The sequence below is a fragment of the Sinohyriopsis cumingii genome, chromosome 4 (assembly GCF_028554795.1).
Source record: "Sinohyriopsis cumingii isolate HCF-2022 chromosome 4, ASM2855479v2, whole genome shotgun sequence".
NCBI lineage: Eukaryota > Metazoa > Mollusca > Bivalvia > Unionida > Unionidae > Sinohyriopsis > Sinohyriopsis cumingii.
In genome coordinates, this window is record NC_142964.1 from 95,920,907 (window position 1) to 95,939,524 (window position 18,618).

General features: G+C 37.5%; 1 protein-coding gene across 10 annotated transcripts in view; it reads right to left on the bottom strand.

The window, feature by feature from the left end:
• Positions 1-18,618, bottom strand: part of LOC149801718 (potassium/sodium hyperpolarization-activated cyclic nucleotide-gated channel 3-like) — a 326,034-nt gene that overhangs the window by 21,048 nt on the left and 286,368 nt on the right. For all 10 annotated transcript variants that reach the window (XM_089956019.1, XM_089956020.1, XM_089956018.1 and 7 more), the window contains 2 exons: positions 16,991-17,209; positions 11,354-11,500 (listed from right to left, as the gene is read on the bottom strand). In XM_089956019.1, coding sequence (XP_089812145.1) covers positions 11,354-11,500; positions 16,991-17,209 — 366 coding nt within the window. The remainder of the gene's footprint in view (positions 1-11,353; positions 11,501-16,990; positions 17,210-18,618) is intronic.

The following is an 18,618-nucleotide window of genomic DNA, read 5'->3' on the forward strand; positions in this document are numbered from 1 at the left end:
AATCCTTTGAAGAGAAGTGCTATCTTCCCATATTGCTGATGACTTTAAAAATTTATGTCTAAGACGGTATGTTGTGCTTAAAATATCAGTTTGTAAAACAAAAGCAAAAATTGTTGAATCTAGAGGATGCAGAAGGTTATTTGATTGCCTACACCTGTCAGTCTTCTTCCCTATTATGCATTTAGACTGCCCTCTGTTTGTTATGGTCAATTGTTGCGAATGTCCTCCACTTATTATATATGTGTGTTTGAATTCAACTCCATTTGAATTTCTAGTGCGAAACGAGCCTAGAAATACCTGAAGAAATTAAATTTTTCACATGATCAAGTGCCTGCATGCAACTCCCAGTGGAGTTCCTAGAGAGATGTAAGGCTGAAAAATCAGAAGGTAATTAAGGCCGTGATAACAGTTATAATTAGAGGAGGAAGTACAGATAAAATTGTGTGTAGGCAACCAGTTTCGACTTCATGATGGGTTGTTGGCCCGGGGCAAAACAAATGTAGGAGTAGTTTTAGTCAACCCTGATAGTTATGATCTTAACACCCTGCTTTGTGCGCTCGCTACGCTTTTTGCATGCCCTGCTTGCCACACCATAACGCTTGCGACCTGTCTACGAACTACTTTGAGTTAGACGATCAGTAAACCATATCCAACACAAAATAAGTCATGAGAGAAGTTATTAACAAGCGTGGTCTTGAGGATATATTAAATTGGCTGCAGAAGATTTGGGACATCAGGGAAAGCCTACGATGGCCAGCACAGCTGGAACGATGGTATTGGTTGGTTGGTTGTATGAGTTTGACGCCATGTTTCAGCAGATGATAGGTTTTACATCGCAGCCAGTATATATGGCCAAGGAAGAACTAGGAAAGAACCACCGATCTACGGGAAGCAAATGGCAAGCATTTTTACATATACACGCTGGCCGAGCTGAGACTCGATCCACGCAAACAGAGATGAGATGTTAGTGCTTTGTAATGGCGAACGCATTAGACCAATCGGCGACCCGGAGACCCATGGAACGACGGTAGTAGCACGGGAACAGCTGGAACGACTTGAACCGGAGGAACAACGGTAAGACAGCGTGACCGCTTGTTTGACCTATTGGCTTCTTGAGCGGCAAAATAATACATGTTACCTTTGAAAGTCCCATGGACATGAGCGATGAAGAGGTTTCAAACCCATACCATATACACGGCTAAACGTAGGACCAAATTGGTATTTTCTCTAGCATTGTCTGTTTTTAGTCTGAAGACAGCAATTATTGCATACTTTCTTACCATAAATAGACATTAGCGCCTTGCAAACAATATGAAAGAAGATCCGTTTATATAGGACTCCTTGACGAGAAATTAGCATCCACCTTTAGTTTTGGTACTGTCCAGTATTAGATCCAACTGCAGCTGGCATGGTAATCTACTAGTATGTTTAAGGAAAGAAATGTTTTAAAATATCTCTTTTTCAAAGGATGATGACTGTCACTTCAAAACCACCACAAGTATCTTCGGGGAACGCCGAGACACAGATGCTAGAAGTAACGTTGGAACAAGCAATAGCGATGCAGGTCACTAAGACTGAAAACTTCTAACAGTAAAACAATATTGCTGCTTTGATCAGACAAGACGAAGCTGGAAAAAAACTCCGTGACAATCTGCCCAAAGGGCTGGAATCACCGGGACGGCAGAAAACATCACAGGACCGCTGAAACCACTGGAACAGCTGGGACGACAGGAGCAGACAGAGAACAAGACACCAAGATCAATGGATCTGCCATGATCTGGCGACAGTCCTTCCCTACGCCTTGTTTCATTTTCATATGGAACAGAAGTGTGCAATATGTCTGCACCTCTTACACCAAAGACTTTAGCAACCTCTTTTACCATGGAGCAATCCTGGGTGTCCATGAAGTCGGGTATACAATTATAGCTCAGACGCTTGTTATAAATGAAACTGTCCAACCTTGGCTAAATGGACTTCGAAGATGTAGCAAAAGCAATTACCATCACAGCGCCGAGGCTTTTGATACAGGATATCATAAACACTGTTCCTGCAAATTTCAACACAGCTGTCCAAATGCCGAGGTTGTACTCATGATCGGTGTGCAATTGTTAATGCCCTTGCATTCACAAGCGTGAACCACATAATATCTCACATTAATGAAAAAGGGGACGACAAAGAAGGCATTCACCACAAAACAAGATTAGAACAGCTTCAAACTGCATATTCTGAGTACCAACGTAAACTCAGTGAGCTTCTTGAACATCTTAAAGAACAACAACATATGGAGCAGGCAGGAATAGAAGATTTAGAAACCATTTATGAAACTGCCATTTTCGCCAAAGAACAGCGGGTTAAGAAAAGCTTAGGTCTGAGCCCAAGTTTTCAGAGTTTTTCGTGTACTTGCCCGAACAGCAAAGATAGGAAATTTCTTTTATTTGTGGAGTTCTCGCCGCCACTGGCTTTCCGGTTTACAAGTATTGGGAAAATATTGTTTCGTGTTAGCATGGCAAATGCAGGAATTTTTATGCCGACATTTTCTGTTGCCAGCGTAGCGATGACTTAGTTTTCGAATTATTTATGACGTAACATTCGCCGCGAAACGCGATCGATATCCGTAGCTGTTATATGGAGGCTGAGCTCTTGACTTATAAAGGAGACTTCTTTGGTCGCCGACTGTTTGGCACAAATCAACAATCCTATGCCTAGTAGTTAGAGCGTCCGCCTTGGATGTGGGAGGTCGTGGGTTCGATACCCGGCCGAGTCATACCAAACACTTACAAAAATGGTACTAACAGCTGCCTCGCTTGGCTCTCAGCATTAAGAGGTTAGTGTTAGGACTGATCGGCCTGGTGTCAGGATAATGTGGCTGGGTGGGACATCATGTTACATGTCTGCGACATGATGCCCCAGTGCTAAGGATCACTATAAACTGCCACAATGCAGACATCGTAGCGATATGACTGAAAAATTGTTAAAGCTACGTTCAAAATCCAAATCACACACACACACACACATTGCCTCTGTCAGCATGTTTACTTCATTTACGTTGATGTAATGTGAGGACCTTTTTAAATTCTGGAATTTGAACTCACGCGTTAGTCTCGTGCTTAAGAATTTTGATAATACTCGACACAAGTGCGATTGTCGTGCATTCTGGGAATACGAGGCAACGTCTTCTGCCACATGAGGTAAAAGTTCACTATTTCATTCATACAATTTCCACCCCACCCCCTTATAACAGTCAATGTAGTACTATCGACATTGTGGTAAATTAGTATAGTTCGTCAAGTCAACACAAGAACCTTTCATTTGATTCTTTCATTTGGTCATTGAATTATATTCGATCGAATACATCACTGTACCCTATTCGGAAACCTAATTGATAGAAACATTACATTAAATGTTATTAGTTTGCCTTTTAAATGGAACAATATACAACAATTTTGTGTAAAGTGGTGTCAAATAATTTCTGTCCTTCCGTTTGACTAATAGTGTGTGGCAAAAAGTGTTCTATCCCCTTCTATATTTAATGTATATATTTATCACCTTAAGCGTGGTTTTGATAACGTCAAGTTTGAAAACTATCTCTCAATTTGCTTGATTTGTTTACTGTGTAAAACCGGCTTGGTGTATACTTTTAAAAGTTCTACTGAGTGCGGCCACCACCATCACCAATTAAAATAGAATAAAGGAACAGGAAAACAAGAGCAAAGAAATAATACCAAGAAGAGGAAACGATTAGCAAACCGCCAAGCCGTGAACAAAGGAATTGAACAGAACAAAGGAACTATCAAACAAAGGAACGATAGGAACACGTAACAGAAACAAAGGAGAGACTTCTAGCAGAGGAGCAGACTGGGTTAGGACAAAAACAAAAGATAAGTCATCATTCAATGCTATACACAATTTAAGTAGAAGAATGCAAACTAGGTCCAAACAAATGGCTCTATTCAATCCAAACACGCAAACACGCAAACACACAAACCACCAAACAACCCTATCAATAAATCAGTAAAAATATTGGATGTATCACAACTCCAAAAAGCACCAATAAAGCATGTAAAACAAGCAAGATTAACGCAAGTAGTACCAACCACAGCAAACTCGAATTCAACCAACATCACACTGGGACCCCAAATGCTGGTCTCAAACACAGACCAAACAAACCACAAACCAGCAGACATAATTAACACACCCCCACCCCACCAACAGAAACTACTAGAAATACAAAACTGCACTCCAGGGAACAATATAAATACAATGCCAATACTATCGCCAATCCTCTTCAAGGAAGCGGAAAACCAAACACAAATGAAGATATAGACACCACTATTCCAAACCTAACAAATGAATTTGACAGTAACCTACATACCTTAAACTCCCCACAATTAGACCACATAACCATAACCAGCACCCCAAAATTCACCAAAAATGAAATAACCAATTCTAGAAGCATGCAAACAAACCAACAACAGGAAATCAAGCAAACAACAATAAATCTAAACATTAGGAAAGAAACTAGACACTCAAGCCAAACTCCTGGACCATCTGGGATAATAACAGCAAGGGAACCACCAACCTATGGGAACAAATCCAATGAATTAGACACTACAAAACGACCCAGCAGCATCACTAATATGGCAACCCAAAGACCCCAAATAACCCAAAACACATACCTAGGTAATGGCAAGGGCCCGCTAAAACCCCAAAACAACCCAAAAAAAACCCCACAAATAAGGTTAACTCAAAACAGGAAATAAAACAACAACATAACCCCCAAAACAAAATGTACAGTTATCATTCCATCGAACACACAATATACATAAGCAGCAGGTGCAACAGAATTACTAGTCTAAGTACCAATAGTATTATGACAGCACTGGCCAAAATTCACACTGGACAATTCAAACTGATAAGACCAACGCGAAACTACCTCATTGTCCAATGCAGCACAATTCAACAGGTGGAAAAATTCATCCAAATTGAAACTATAGGATCAATAAAGATCAAAGTAGAGAGACACCATAGCACTCAGAGGAAACCACGAGTCACTTCGAACTCCAAACACAGTGAAACCACAGCTAATCTGGCTGAACCCACTAAAACCACTATCTTTAAAAAAGTAATAGCACTAAACGGATACAACAAGGACATAAGCAATGAACTCCTACTTCATAAACTCACAGCAAATGGAACACAGACCACCAAAGTATATCGTCTTAAAAATCACAAGGGACAAGGAACAAACAAAGCAGTTATAGAGGCTACCGAGCCAATACCCTCAATAATAAAACTAGGACAATCAGGAGTGTACCATAAGCTGGAAAACTACATAAATAGGCCAAGATTTTGCACCAAATGCCTGCACTGGGGACACTATGCCCTCAGATGTAGATTCAAACCAAGATGTAAGTACTGCGGAGGTCAACACAAAGGAGAATGCCACACAATTAAATAAAAATGTGCTAACTGTAAAGAAAACCATTATCCTAGATCGGCAGAATGCAGATTTGCAATAAAAGAGAAACAAATAGTGGACATAATGAACGAAAAACGCCTCACCTACCATTCTGCCAAAAACATTATTTGTAAAAACAACCCCAACATACCAAAATCTACCTCTGAAACAATCAATGAGCACCAAAACTCTCCACGCAGAATCAGAAGGGAAAACATTGCACCACAAAACATACCCTCGAATCAGGAAACAAAAGAACCAAAAACTACAACCCACATTGTAACAAACCATGACCACCCTGATAACAATCCAGATACAAACAAAACTGTCACCCCAAACATCCCCAAATCTAACACACACCCCAACACAGAATTAATACAGGAAGTAATGAACCTAACAACATGAACCATAATGCAAGATCTCAGTAGCATAATCAGAACCCTCAAAACCATTTTCACCATACTAGCTGATTGGACCACAAGACTAACAGATAAAGACAACGTCAAAAATGAATAGTACAAAAAATAATAAAATCACCATCTGGCAATGGAACTGCAGAAACCTATCAGAACTGCAGAACAAACTGAATAATACGGCCATAAAACCAGATGTAATCTGCATACAGGAAACCCTCATAACACAAGAACACAAACGCCTGCCCAAACTACAAGGCTATACCAAGGGAATCTTTAAAAACAGACCCATGGTGCAGAAAGGGGGTGGACTAGCAATTTTTTTAATAGGTACACTAATCTACTATGAAGTAATAGAAGTACCCCCTAACCTAAACATCAATAATAGCATCGAAATAATGTCAGTAATGATAAATATAGGAACCACAAACATTCAAATAATAAATGCATACGACCCAGGGGGTATTCTGCCCTACCAACCTAATCTCACTAAAGGCAATCACTAATAACAACAACAACAATCTAATGATCTGTGGCGACTTCAACGCACACAGTGAATTATGGGGAGGTAAAAAGAAAGATCAAAGAGGGAAAATGGTTGAAAAATGGATAACTGAGAACAATCTGGTCATCTTAAATGACGGGTCGAACACTAGATTAAACCCTGAGGATGGCACTCTCTCAGCCATAGACCTAACCATCACCAACTCCAAAATTGGCTCAAATCACAAATTGGTGGGTGGATCAGGAAGATACGTTAGGAAGTGACCATTTTCCCATCACAATCAATATTCAAACAAAAACTCAACACATTCCTAACGAAACCCCACCTAAATGGAGGTACCAACAGGCAGACTGGGACCAATTCCAATTATTACTAGCTAGAGTAAATCCAGATAACTTAGAAAGCCCAAGTATTGACATGTATTATGATAACATAACAGACACAATTATAGAAGCAGCTAACCGATGCATACCAAAGACAACTAATATCCAAAATAAAAACTCTGTACCATGGTGGACTAAACAGTGCACTATAGCACATAAAGACAAAAAAAAGGGCCTTAAATAAATATAAACGCACCAAAAATTCTATCTACTTCCAGCAATATAAAGATAAAAAAAGCACTAAAACAAACTATAAAAACTGCTAAAATTAATCTATGGCAAACCTTTTGCTCTAAACTGAGTCTAAAATCAAACTCAGAACAAATATGGGACAAGATAAAAGCCATAAAAGGGAAAGCAACTACCTCAGCCCCAAAAATTAAAAATGCCATAACAAATAAAGATAAGGCAGACCTCCTAGCGAAGCATTTTTCGAACATGAGTAGCAACAATAATCACACCAAAAACTTTCAAGAACACAAAAAACTAATGGAGGGAACCCAACCTCAAATGTTTCAAGACCAAGGAACAAAAGAATCTTACCTAAATAGCGACATCACAGTACATGAATGGAAGATAGCCCTACGATCCAAAAACGAAACATCCCCTGGTAAGGATCAGTTAGGTTACATTATCTACAAAAAAAACTACCTATCAATATAACAATAGCCATAATCAAACTCTTTAATAGGATATGGGATAAAGGCCAACTACCCACCAAATGGAAACAGGCCATAGTAATACCAATCCCCAAGCTAGGTAAAGATCCCAAAAACAAATTCGTACCGACCCATCTCTCTTACAAACAATATTTGCAAAATAATGGAGACAATAATCGCAAATAGGTTAAAACACCACCTAGAAACCAATAACCTACTCTCCATAAATCAATGTGGCTTTCGGAACAAACGGTCCACAACTGACCAACTTCTCAGATTGGAAACAGACATCAAACTCGCTTTTAACGCACATAGGAAAACCGATCGCAACCTCATAGCGGTTTTTTAGACCTAGAAAAAGCGTTCGACCTAGTATGGACCAATGGACTAATGGCCAAATTAAACCAATTTGGAATAACTGGACGCTTGTTCAACTGGATTGGCGATTTCCTCACAGGCCGGAAAATTACCACAAGAATAGGCAACACCCATTCGGAAGAATTTTCACTTGAAAATGGAACACCGCAAGGCAGTGTAATAAGTCCGTTACTATTTAACCTAATGGTAAACGACCTTGACCTCAATGTAGCCTCCACAAAAATAAACTTGTCACAATTTGCAGATGATAGTGGCATATGGAGGAATGGAAATCCTGCCAATAACACAGTAGTTAAAGAAATCCAGCAGAGCCTAGACAACATAGGGAGATGGGCGGACAAATGGGGTTTCAAAATATCTCATGAAAAAACTGTGGCAGTCATATTCACCCCCAAACGAAATAACAACCTAGTCTATCCAAACTTCTATATCCAAAATCAATTAATCAACCACCTCACATGGAAACAGCACATTGAACAACTCACCTGGAATTGTAACAAAGATCTCAATTTACTCAGGAACATCACAGGGACTGACTGGGGATCCAACCAGGAAACCCTCCTCACGATATATAAAAGCCTAATTAGATTAAAACTGGATTACGGTTGCCAAGCATATAACTCGGCTAAGCAGCCTGTACTACAGAAACTTGACACTATTCAGAGAAAAGCCTTGCTATTATGCACAGGAACACTCCCCTCAACATCATTAGAAGAACTACAAACACTAACAGGAGAACTAGCCTTAAAATTACGTAGGCAAGAACTGCTCCTCCGATACTCCATTCGATTAGATACCCACCCAGACAACCATCCCACCAAAATAGCTATAAATAAGTGTAAAGTTGTCTTCAAACCCAAAACCATACCTATCACACCAAGTGGCAAAGTAATCCTTGAACTAAGAGAAAAGATACCTCTACTAAAAAAACAGGTAACAAACAATACAGACCAGAACAAATCACCATGGTTACAAAAACCACCAAGGATTAACATTGAAGATACCAAATTAGGCAATAAAGAAGGACAAGAAAACTTACTAAAACCTGTACTGGTAAACGAAATCAACCAAAAATACCCAGACTATGTTAAAATATATACCGATGGATCAAAAACAAACAACCCACCAAGAACAGCAGCAACAATAGTCATCCCTGAATTCAATATACAAACGGGATCCAGATTACCTGACTATTGCTCCATTTACACCACTGAATTCTGGGCTATACTTGAATCACTACAATGGATCAAAGACAACCAAATACCTAAAGCAGTCATTATAAGCGATTCCCTAAGCGTTATCAAATCGATCCAAAATCGCAATACACACTCTAGGGAACAATTCCTCGACAGAGCATGCCAGTTAATCGACGATATCACCACAGCACATCAATTAGTCGAGCTCATGTGGATACCATTGCACATTGGAATCTCTGGCAACGAAACAGCAGGCAAAGTTGCAAAAACCAAACTAGGAGATCAAAACTCTATCAAGCTTAACTATAGCTCTACAGAAGCAATAAGCTTCGCACAAACATATATAGACCAAACATGACAAGATTTTTGGAACTCCTCCACAAAAGGTAAAAAGCACCATGAAACCCAAAAAAAAAACGTAGATAGGAACATACAGCTACCTAAGGGTACCTATTTAGAACAGAAAACCATAAACAGGATAATAACTGGAAAAACTAAACTAGCAAGCAGTTTTGGAAGGTTTATAGGACCCAAACCAGCAACCATTAACTGCTTTAACTGCCACACCACCGAAGATCTACACCACGTATTCAATATATGCCCAAAATATCAACCCGCTCGGAAAATATTCATCAAAAACCAAAAAGAGACTGGATCACCACACACACACCCAGAATTACTTATGGACTCTAATAAAAATAAACAATCAGCATATAAAAATATAAATCAATTCATAGACTCAGCAGGACTTAGGAACAAAATATAATTACTATCCCCACAAAACCAAAAGACCCAGTAACTAGCTAAATAAATTTGGAAGCCACCACATAAAAAACCATAACATATCATTCAAGTTTATAAAAGTATTAATAAATAATTCACTTACGAAGCACCTATAAAAAACTAAGGAAACCACAAAATCGGATATCCTAGATGTCCTTAACGAACCGAGTAATCAGCTAGGATTCCTGTCCTAGATGTCCTTAACGAACAGTGTAATCGGCTAGGACTCCGGTCTCTTGCTAAATAAAGTATAAATAACATTCAATCTCTAAAAACATCAATTAATAAAGAACTTAAAGAGGTAATATCTAAAAACTTATAAATAACATAACGTAGGAAACACACCCTAAACACCTCGACTAGTAATCCCATAATAACCTTGAAAATCTCTCTTCATACATGATATCTACTAAGAACCTCTATAAACAGCATAGAACATCCCCCCTCCTTTTAAAAGATTTTGAAGAAAAAAAAAAGAAAAAAAAATCTCGGAAAAAAAAAAAAAAAAAAAACACACCAGGCAAATGCAACAAGAAACCAGCGATGTAAAGCAAGCAGGACCGTTCCCATGCTCTCCTTCCCACTAATGACAGCCAACCATTCAACTGTAGGGACCTTTATGGACCCACAGATTGAGGCCAAACTATCAGGGTTCCTTGAATCCATAAAAGCCTGGGGGAGGTGGCACCATCCCCTTCCCCAGGAACAACTAGCAGACTGCGGTGCAGTCAGAAAAAAGTGGCACATGCACAAATGTGCGAACGCTACTATAATTAAACTCAACAACAACAAAAAAAAAGCGTGGTTTGAATATGTCTTGTAATGGATACAAAACCGGTGATTTATTTATGAATAGCTTCAGGTTTGCTGATGATATAGCTGTACTTAGCCCATGTACTGGTGGATTACGAAAATTATTAGGAATGTGTCAACGTTTCACATTTTCAAAGGATATCAAGTACAACATAAAAAACCTGCACCTTTATATTTCGAACCAAAGATATTAAAGATAAAGTGTCCATACCGTAGGTTAGACTTTGCAGAAAAAATCTGCTGTTTTAGAGTGAGAGTGTATGTAAAAAATATTGCGTTTCAAATCCCATTGTATGAATCTATATTATGCTCTGTAGTATGTCTATTACAACAATAGACTTTAAATTTTAATGGGACATTTTATGCGCATGGTCGTTAATGTTTGTGAATAATACTGTCAGTAGACCGGGGTTTTGCTTTGAAAGATGGTGTGTTCATTCCGAAATAAAATACCTAGCAGTAATATAAACATCTTGAAAGAAGCGTTTCTCTTTGCATGCTGTCGTGATTCATCAATAATTCATCGTTGAAGCAGATTGTTGCATTAATTTTGTTGGGCATATCTTGTTTGAACATGCTGGTCTTTGTCTATGGATTCAAGTCTGAATTATTATTATTATTGTTATTATTATTATTATTATTATTAAGAATGCTGCCAAACAAATTTATTATTCAGCACTTTCTAAACTGAAAAAAAACAACTAATTTATAACCAAACTATAAAATAGAACGAAAACGACTTAAGCGGTATCAAAGTTATTTTACCTGTCGTAAACATTCGTTGAGCTCCCCGAGAATCGTCTCTTCGTCAAACATTTTACCCTGGTATCTGTGCTCGTAGTAATCCGAAATCTTTTGCCGAAGCTTCCGTGGCAATTTCCGGTAAATCATATACTCCTCCACCTGTTTGAACTGTGAAAAACCAATGTATGAAATATTTAATGTGACAGAAAGAGAAACACAAAACCATTCTTACTACAGTGTGTGTGTGTGTGTGTGTGTGTGTGTATATATATATATATATATATATATATATATATATATATATATATATATATATATATATATATATATATATATATATATATATATATATATATATATATATATATATATATATATATATATATGTGTGTGTGTGTGTGTGTGTGTGTGTGTGTGTGTGTGTGTGAGAGAGAGAGAGAGACCCATAGCAGTAGCTTTACATTTTATATTTTATGTATGTGTATAGCTGGCAGATGGATGGACGAGGCAGCAGATGATGTTCGTTTTGAGCAGGAACATACATGTATTAAAGATGAGTTTCAAGCAAAGATTCGTTGAAAGTCTTTCTGTACTGTCTATATTGCATGACCAGTTCACTATGATGACATATCATTAAAGCAGGTTCGTTCCAGCCGCAGAACAGTGAACCAGGCAATACACCTGCATTGAAGCCAAACTAGGCTTTCTAATAAAGTGGACCAGTCCCACGTCTTTTTCTTAAAAACCTTTTCTCTTTTTACAGACATTATTTTTTGACAGTCAGATATAAATGACAAATAATAAAAAATTAGATAGTGCATGAAAATACTCAACATTATTTTAGTTACTTAAAAAGTGAAGAAAGAAAAAAAATACGCTTTTAATAGGAATTGGTTAGGTTAATACAATAATGACGCCATTCCATTATTGTGAACAAAAATCGACAAATTATGGAATTTGATTTGATTATATCAACAAACACACGAATCATAAGCAGGGGCGCCAGCAGAAAAGTTATTTTGGGGGTGAGAGAAACATGTAGTGGTTAGCTTTTAAGTTTTATGGATGTAGGTCAAAACATGTTGAGAGGTGGAATCGGAGGGGTCGGGGGTCGGGTTGGGAAGGGCAAGTGTTCCTTACCCCCTTGCCCCTATGTGCGAGCGCTTATGATCATAATAACATTTCGATAATTCGATAATCAGGGATTCAAGCGGATAGCTTCCGGCAACCTTCAACTTTAGCAGATCATATATCTTGCATATAAAAGATGACATCCATTCAAAGCCTGTTTAATTTCGCATAAGGCTGAATTCTGACGAATTTACGTGAATTTTTTCGTTTACTGGCTTTTGTCTCAGCTGGAATGTCAAAACTGGCATGTAATCTCTTAGTCGAAAGACATTTTTGGTTATTGGTCTCAAGGTGATAAAAGAAATATTCTAATAGCAAGGATTTCCTAACACGTACGAAATTCAAATCACGACAAATTGTAATTTAACCTTTAGGCATGACGCAGGCAGATATTTTATGTCTATCCAGGGAAATGTTCACAGCTGAGAATTGTACCAAATGTCACTCAATCTTTTCACGAAACACGGCGGTATAGTTAGCAACAGTAACGAGCATCTTGGGTGGAACATGAGCGTACCTCTAATAATGACTGATTAGAACTGTAACATGTCTCATAAACGCCATAGATGTCATGCACTGAAATTTCCCTTCAATAACGTTCCTTGTACATTACTTATTGTTAGATTCAGGTGTGATTTGGCTGTTTCAGGAACAGGGCTATAGAAAATACAGCCGAGGGTCAAAGTGTCCTATCTCTCTCGATCTAAAAGATTGCCACATTTTAGCCCATAATGTCGTGTGTTTTGAAGCGAAAAAAAAAATAAATGACACATTTCTGATAATAACAAGAAGGAAAAACAATTAATCTGTGAAACGTACAAACGTACTGGTTCCTGTCTCACGTGAAAATAAATTATCACCTTCATCAGTTTAAAAAAAAAGACAAAACACCCCAAACATGTATGTATGTATGTATGTATGTATGTATGTATGTATGTATGTATGTATGTATGTATGTATGTATGTATGTATGTAGGTAGGTAGGTAGGTAGGTAGGTAGGTAGGTAGGTAGGTAGGTATGCATGTATACGTGTAGCGGCTCTATATGGCGCCAACTAAATATGGCTACTATTGTGCTGCTGTGCCGTAAGATAGCAGTTTTATATCGAGCCCAATAGCAGTTTAATATGACCTCTCCTGTGGCCACACTGCAGACATCGCAGTGATATGACTGAAATTTTTTAAAGCTACGTTAAAATCCGAATCACACACAACGCAGTTTAATATCGAACCTAATAGTTTAATATCGAGCTTAATAACAGTTTAATATCGAACCTAATAACAGTTTAAAGTATCGAGCCCAATAGCACCTTAATATCGAGCCTAGTAGCAGCTTAATATCTAGCCTACTAGTTAAATATTTAGTCTAATAGTTTAATATAATATCGAGCCTAATAATTTAATATCGAGCCTAATAGCAGTTTTATATCGAGCCTAATAACAGTTTAAAATATCGAGCCTAATAGTTTAATATCGAGCCTAATACCAATTTAATATCGAGCCTAATATCATCTTAATATCGAGCTTAAAAGCAGTTTAATATCGAGCCTAATAGTTAAATATCGAGCCTAATAACAGTTTAATATCGAGCCTAATGCCAGTGTAATATCGAGCCTAATAGCAGTTTAAACTATCGAGCCTAATGTTTTAATATCGAGCCTAATAACATTTTAATATTGAGTCTAATAACAGTTTAATATATCGAACCTAATAGTTTAATATCGAGCATAATAAGAGTTTAATATCAAGCCTAATAACAGTTTAAAATATCGAGCCTAATAGTTTAATATCGAGCCTAATAATTTAATATCGAGCCTAATATCAGTTTAACGTCGAGCCTAATAAGTTAATATCGAGCCTAATATCAGTTTAATATCGAGTCTAATAGCAGTTTAATATCGAGCCTAATAGTTTAATATCGAACCTAATAACAGTTTAATATCGAGCCTAATGACAGTGTAATATCGAGCCTAATAATAAACTATCGAGCCTAACAGTTTAATATCGAGCCTAATAACATTTTAATATCGAGCCTAATAACAGTTTAAAATATCGAGCCCCAAAGCAGCTTAATATTGAGCCTAACAGTAGTTAATACCGAGCCTAATAGCAGTTTAATATCGAGCCTATAAGCAGCTCAATATTGAGCCTAATAGTAGTTTAATATTGAGCCTTATAACAGTTTAATATAAGCCTAAGAGTGAATATAGATCGGTAGTAGATAAGGTGACATTCGTTAAGAGTTAACTGGTTAAAGCATCCTCGTACCCCACATGATAACATCTCTAGATTACCTGTAAATTTGTAAATCACAACCAGTCGGTGTTGGTATACGAGGAAGTTGTGAAATAACAGCTCTTTTATCAAAAATACAACGAGAAAGTCTCTAAAAATCATGTACATTAAAATGCATCAAAATATATCCAGAAATTCAAACACCAGCACTATGTATTTATTGACAATTATGATAATCCTAAACATCCTCGAAGTGCCATATTTTCGATTATAAAAAATTATTAACAAAAATCAATAAATGGATGCTGAAGTTCCCTGAGCACATTTGCAATTTCGTGACTGTGCAATGAGTCGAGCTTAAAATTAATTTGAACTTATATGTACAAAACAAATAATATCACAAGGCTTCGTTGCAATAAAAATCAGTAAACTTAATTAAATAAATGAACACCCGATACTATCGTTTTCAGGCATCGGCCCTAGGATATGCGGGGCCCAAGGCAGCAAGCGATAAGTGCGGGTCCCCAAGCAAAAAAATTGCATTGCGAGTTAGCGCGGGGCCCAATGCAATTGCCTCGTTCGCTTTGCCCTAGGGCCGGGCCTGATCGTTTAATTTCTGTCTTATAGTGTTCACGCTATTTTGTCATCATGTACGTTAGAAACTAAAGACTTATTTACACAGTATGTAAAATCGCATGATATTAGGTCTGCTTTTTAGAATGTTTAATATCGCATCAATTTAATTTCCTAATGTCACTGTCACAGGTCAACAACATACGTACAAGTTTAAGGAGCTGGATCAGTATTTCACAGTCAAATTATCACATACGGCAAATGTAGATTACTGTTTGTTCATTTGACTACTTCACAGAAGAGTATTATGCTGAAAATTATGAAACACAAGCTTTGTAATTTTTAATTGGGTGACGTACGATGTTGTGCATGTAGGCCTACATTTGAACGAATTTGTGGCTGTTTTGGAGGCCTTTGCGTTATAATGGTACTAGTTCATTTTAAGGAAATTTTAGATCACTGTTGTTGATTTCGAGTCGAGGCATTTTCAAAAGGGCATGTGCTCTCTAAGCCTCATAGACGGGCTAGGTAATAAAATATTGTATAAATAAGCAATGTAGTGTCACTCCTCCATTAAATCCTATATAAGATCAACCTCTATTAAATCCTATGTAGGGTTATACCTCCCTTAAATGCTATGTAAGATCCAACCCTATTAAATCCGATGTAAGATCCAACCCTATTAAATCCTATGTAAGATCCAACCCTATTAAATCCGATGTAAGATCAAATCCCTATTAAATCCTATGTAAGATCCAACGCTATTAAATCCGATGTAATTTCAAATCCCCATTAAATCCTATGTAGCGTCATACCTCCATAAAATAACACGTAGGACGATACATTCATTCAATCCTAGGTAAGGTCCTACCTCCCTTAAATCTTATGTAAGATCAAACCCTACTAAATCCTATGTAGGGTCATATATTCCTTAAATCCTATGTAAGATCAAACCCCATTAAATCCTATGCAAGTTCAAACCCCATTAAATCCTATATAGGGTCATATCTCCCTTAAATCCTAGGTACCATCAAACTCTATTAGATACTATCTAGGGTCATACCACCCTTAAATTCTAAGTAAACACATACCCCCATTAAACCCTATGAAGCGTCATATCTCCCTTAAATCCTATGTAAGATCCAACCCCATTAAATCATATGTAGGGTTATACCTCCATTAGATAATGTGTAGGGTCATACATTCATTAAATCCTATGAAGGATCATACCTCTCTTAAATAACATTTATGATCATACACCCATTAAATAACATGTAGGGTCATACTTCCATTAAATCACATGTAGGGTCATTCACCCATTAAATAACATGTAGGGTCATACACCAATTAAATAAAATGTATTGTCATGCGCCCATCAAAACCTTTTGTAGACATTGATCTTACAACCAAACTCATGTTGATAAAACAAGGTTAGTGTTTTCAATGTTTTGTAATAATTTTGATGTATTTACTATGGACTAATTTTCAACTTAATAAATATGAACAATTTCTGGATGAAAAATTTCTGAGTAGCCTTCTACAATGACAATGTTTGCTCAACTTACGTACATACGTAACGTACGTACGTACGTACGTACGTACGTACGTATGTATGTATGTATGTATGTATGTATGTATGTATGTATGTATGTATGTATGTATGTATGTATGTATGTATGTATGTATGTATGAGTTGTATAATCCTGACAGTAATCATACCTTTTCGTTGTATAGGCGTCTGGAAGTATCGAAAGACTGGATGATACTTGTCGTGTGACCAAGGAAAAGAGCATAGCATGAGGCTCCACTGAGCATGCTCAGAATGGTCAACCATGCGTCCGTCAAGTTTTGTGGCGGGAATCTGCCGTAGCCAATGCACAGCATGTGTGATAAAGCCTTGAACAGAGCCCATGTATACTGCTCTGCCCAATAGGCGTCCTGAAAACATGGTGCATAGTAATTGTGGATTATATTTGACCTTTAATACTTTGTTAATTGATCAAAAAAACATCTTCTGGCAAATGTTGTTTCATTTATGCAATGTTCAAATACGGGAGCTGTCTAGAAGATTATAAAGAATGGCAAGGTGAAGATAAACTATCTCACAAGTTGCCAGCATAAATAGCAATGGTAGGGCCGGCCGTGAAAGGGAGGGGTGGTGGTGGTCGAAAACCAGGGCCGGATCAGGTCAATGGTTGGGTTGTTGGTTTATCCAAATTTCTAAAGGGCCCTGACTTTTCTCAAAAAGGCACCAAAGGAAAAAATGTCTTTTTACTTAGAGCATGCATAATATCCAATGAACGTGCTCAACAATTGAACGACGGTCAAATTTCAAGTGACGTGTGACTGTACGTTTGTGTATGTGTACTTTTTTTATAGCCAGATCCGGTCCTGCCCCCACCCCTGCTATATTAAACGTACACACACTAACGTACAGTCATTGGCGCTTGAACGCAGTTTTCTTAATGCAGGCATTCCATCGATGTTTGTCTTACGTAGTCAAGGGGGCCCCAGGCCGAACAACACTTTTTAATTTTATAAAAGAAAGTTTGTTTGAACAAGAACTAAGAGAGGCTCGGGTGTTTCTTACCCCAGGGCCCGTGATCGCTCTCTAAGGCCCTGCCAACATATCAATCACTTATACTGAGAAAATGATTCGTGAAACAGATTGAGATAACCCGACATGTGAGCAGCTTTATTTAAGGCTCTTCTCTTCCACTTATGTGAAAGGAAAGAACCATTTCAGACCAACGTTGTATCTAACTAAATAATAGATAATACCCCTCCTCCCCATCACCCTTATTTCTGCATTTGTCACGGAAACCAGCATTTGTGATGCAAGCATCTTCATTTGTTATATTAATTTAAACTAATCGTAACAAATAGCCGCCATATCAGTTCAGTTCTATAATTATTTTATTCGAAAGTACTCGTAAGTTATATTATGGCGATTTATGTTGTAAACGAGGTGCTAATACGAATTGACAAATATAGCTATAATAACTTTTAATTTAAATCTGGACACTGATTTTGACATGTCAAGACAAATCTGGACGCTGCGTATTCGATGCTGACATGTTTAAGACAAGTCTGGATACCGAATTGTATTGATATTGACTTTTTAAAGACAAATTTGGATACTGAATAGGGTCGATATTGTTTAAGACAAACATGGACACCAGATCGTGTTCATATTGACATTTGAAATATAAATCTGGATAATGAATCATATCACTGTTCATCTGTTTTAAGACAAATCTGGACACTGAATGATGTCGATGTTGACATGTTTAAGACAAACCTATATACCGAATCGTGTTGATATTGACATGTTTAAGACAAATCTG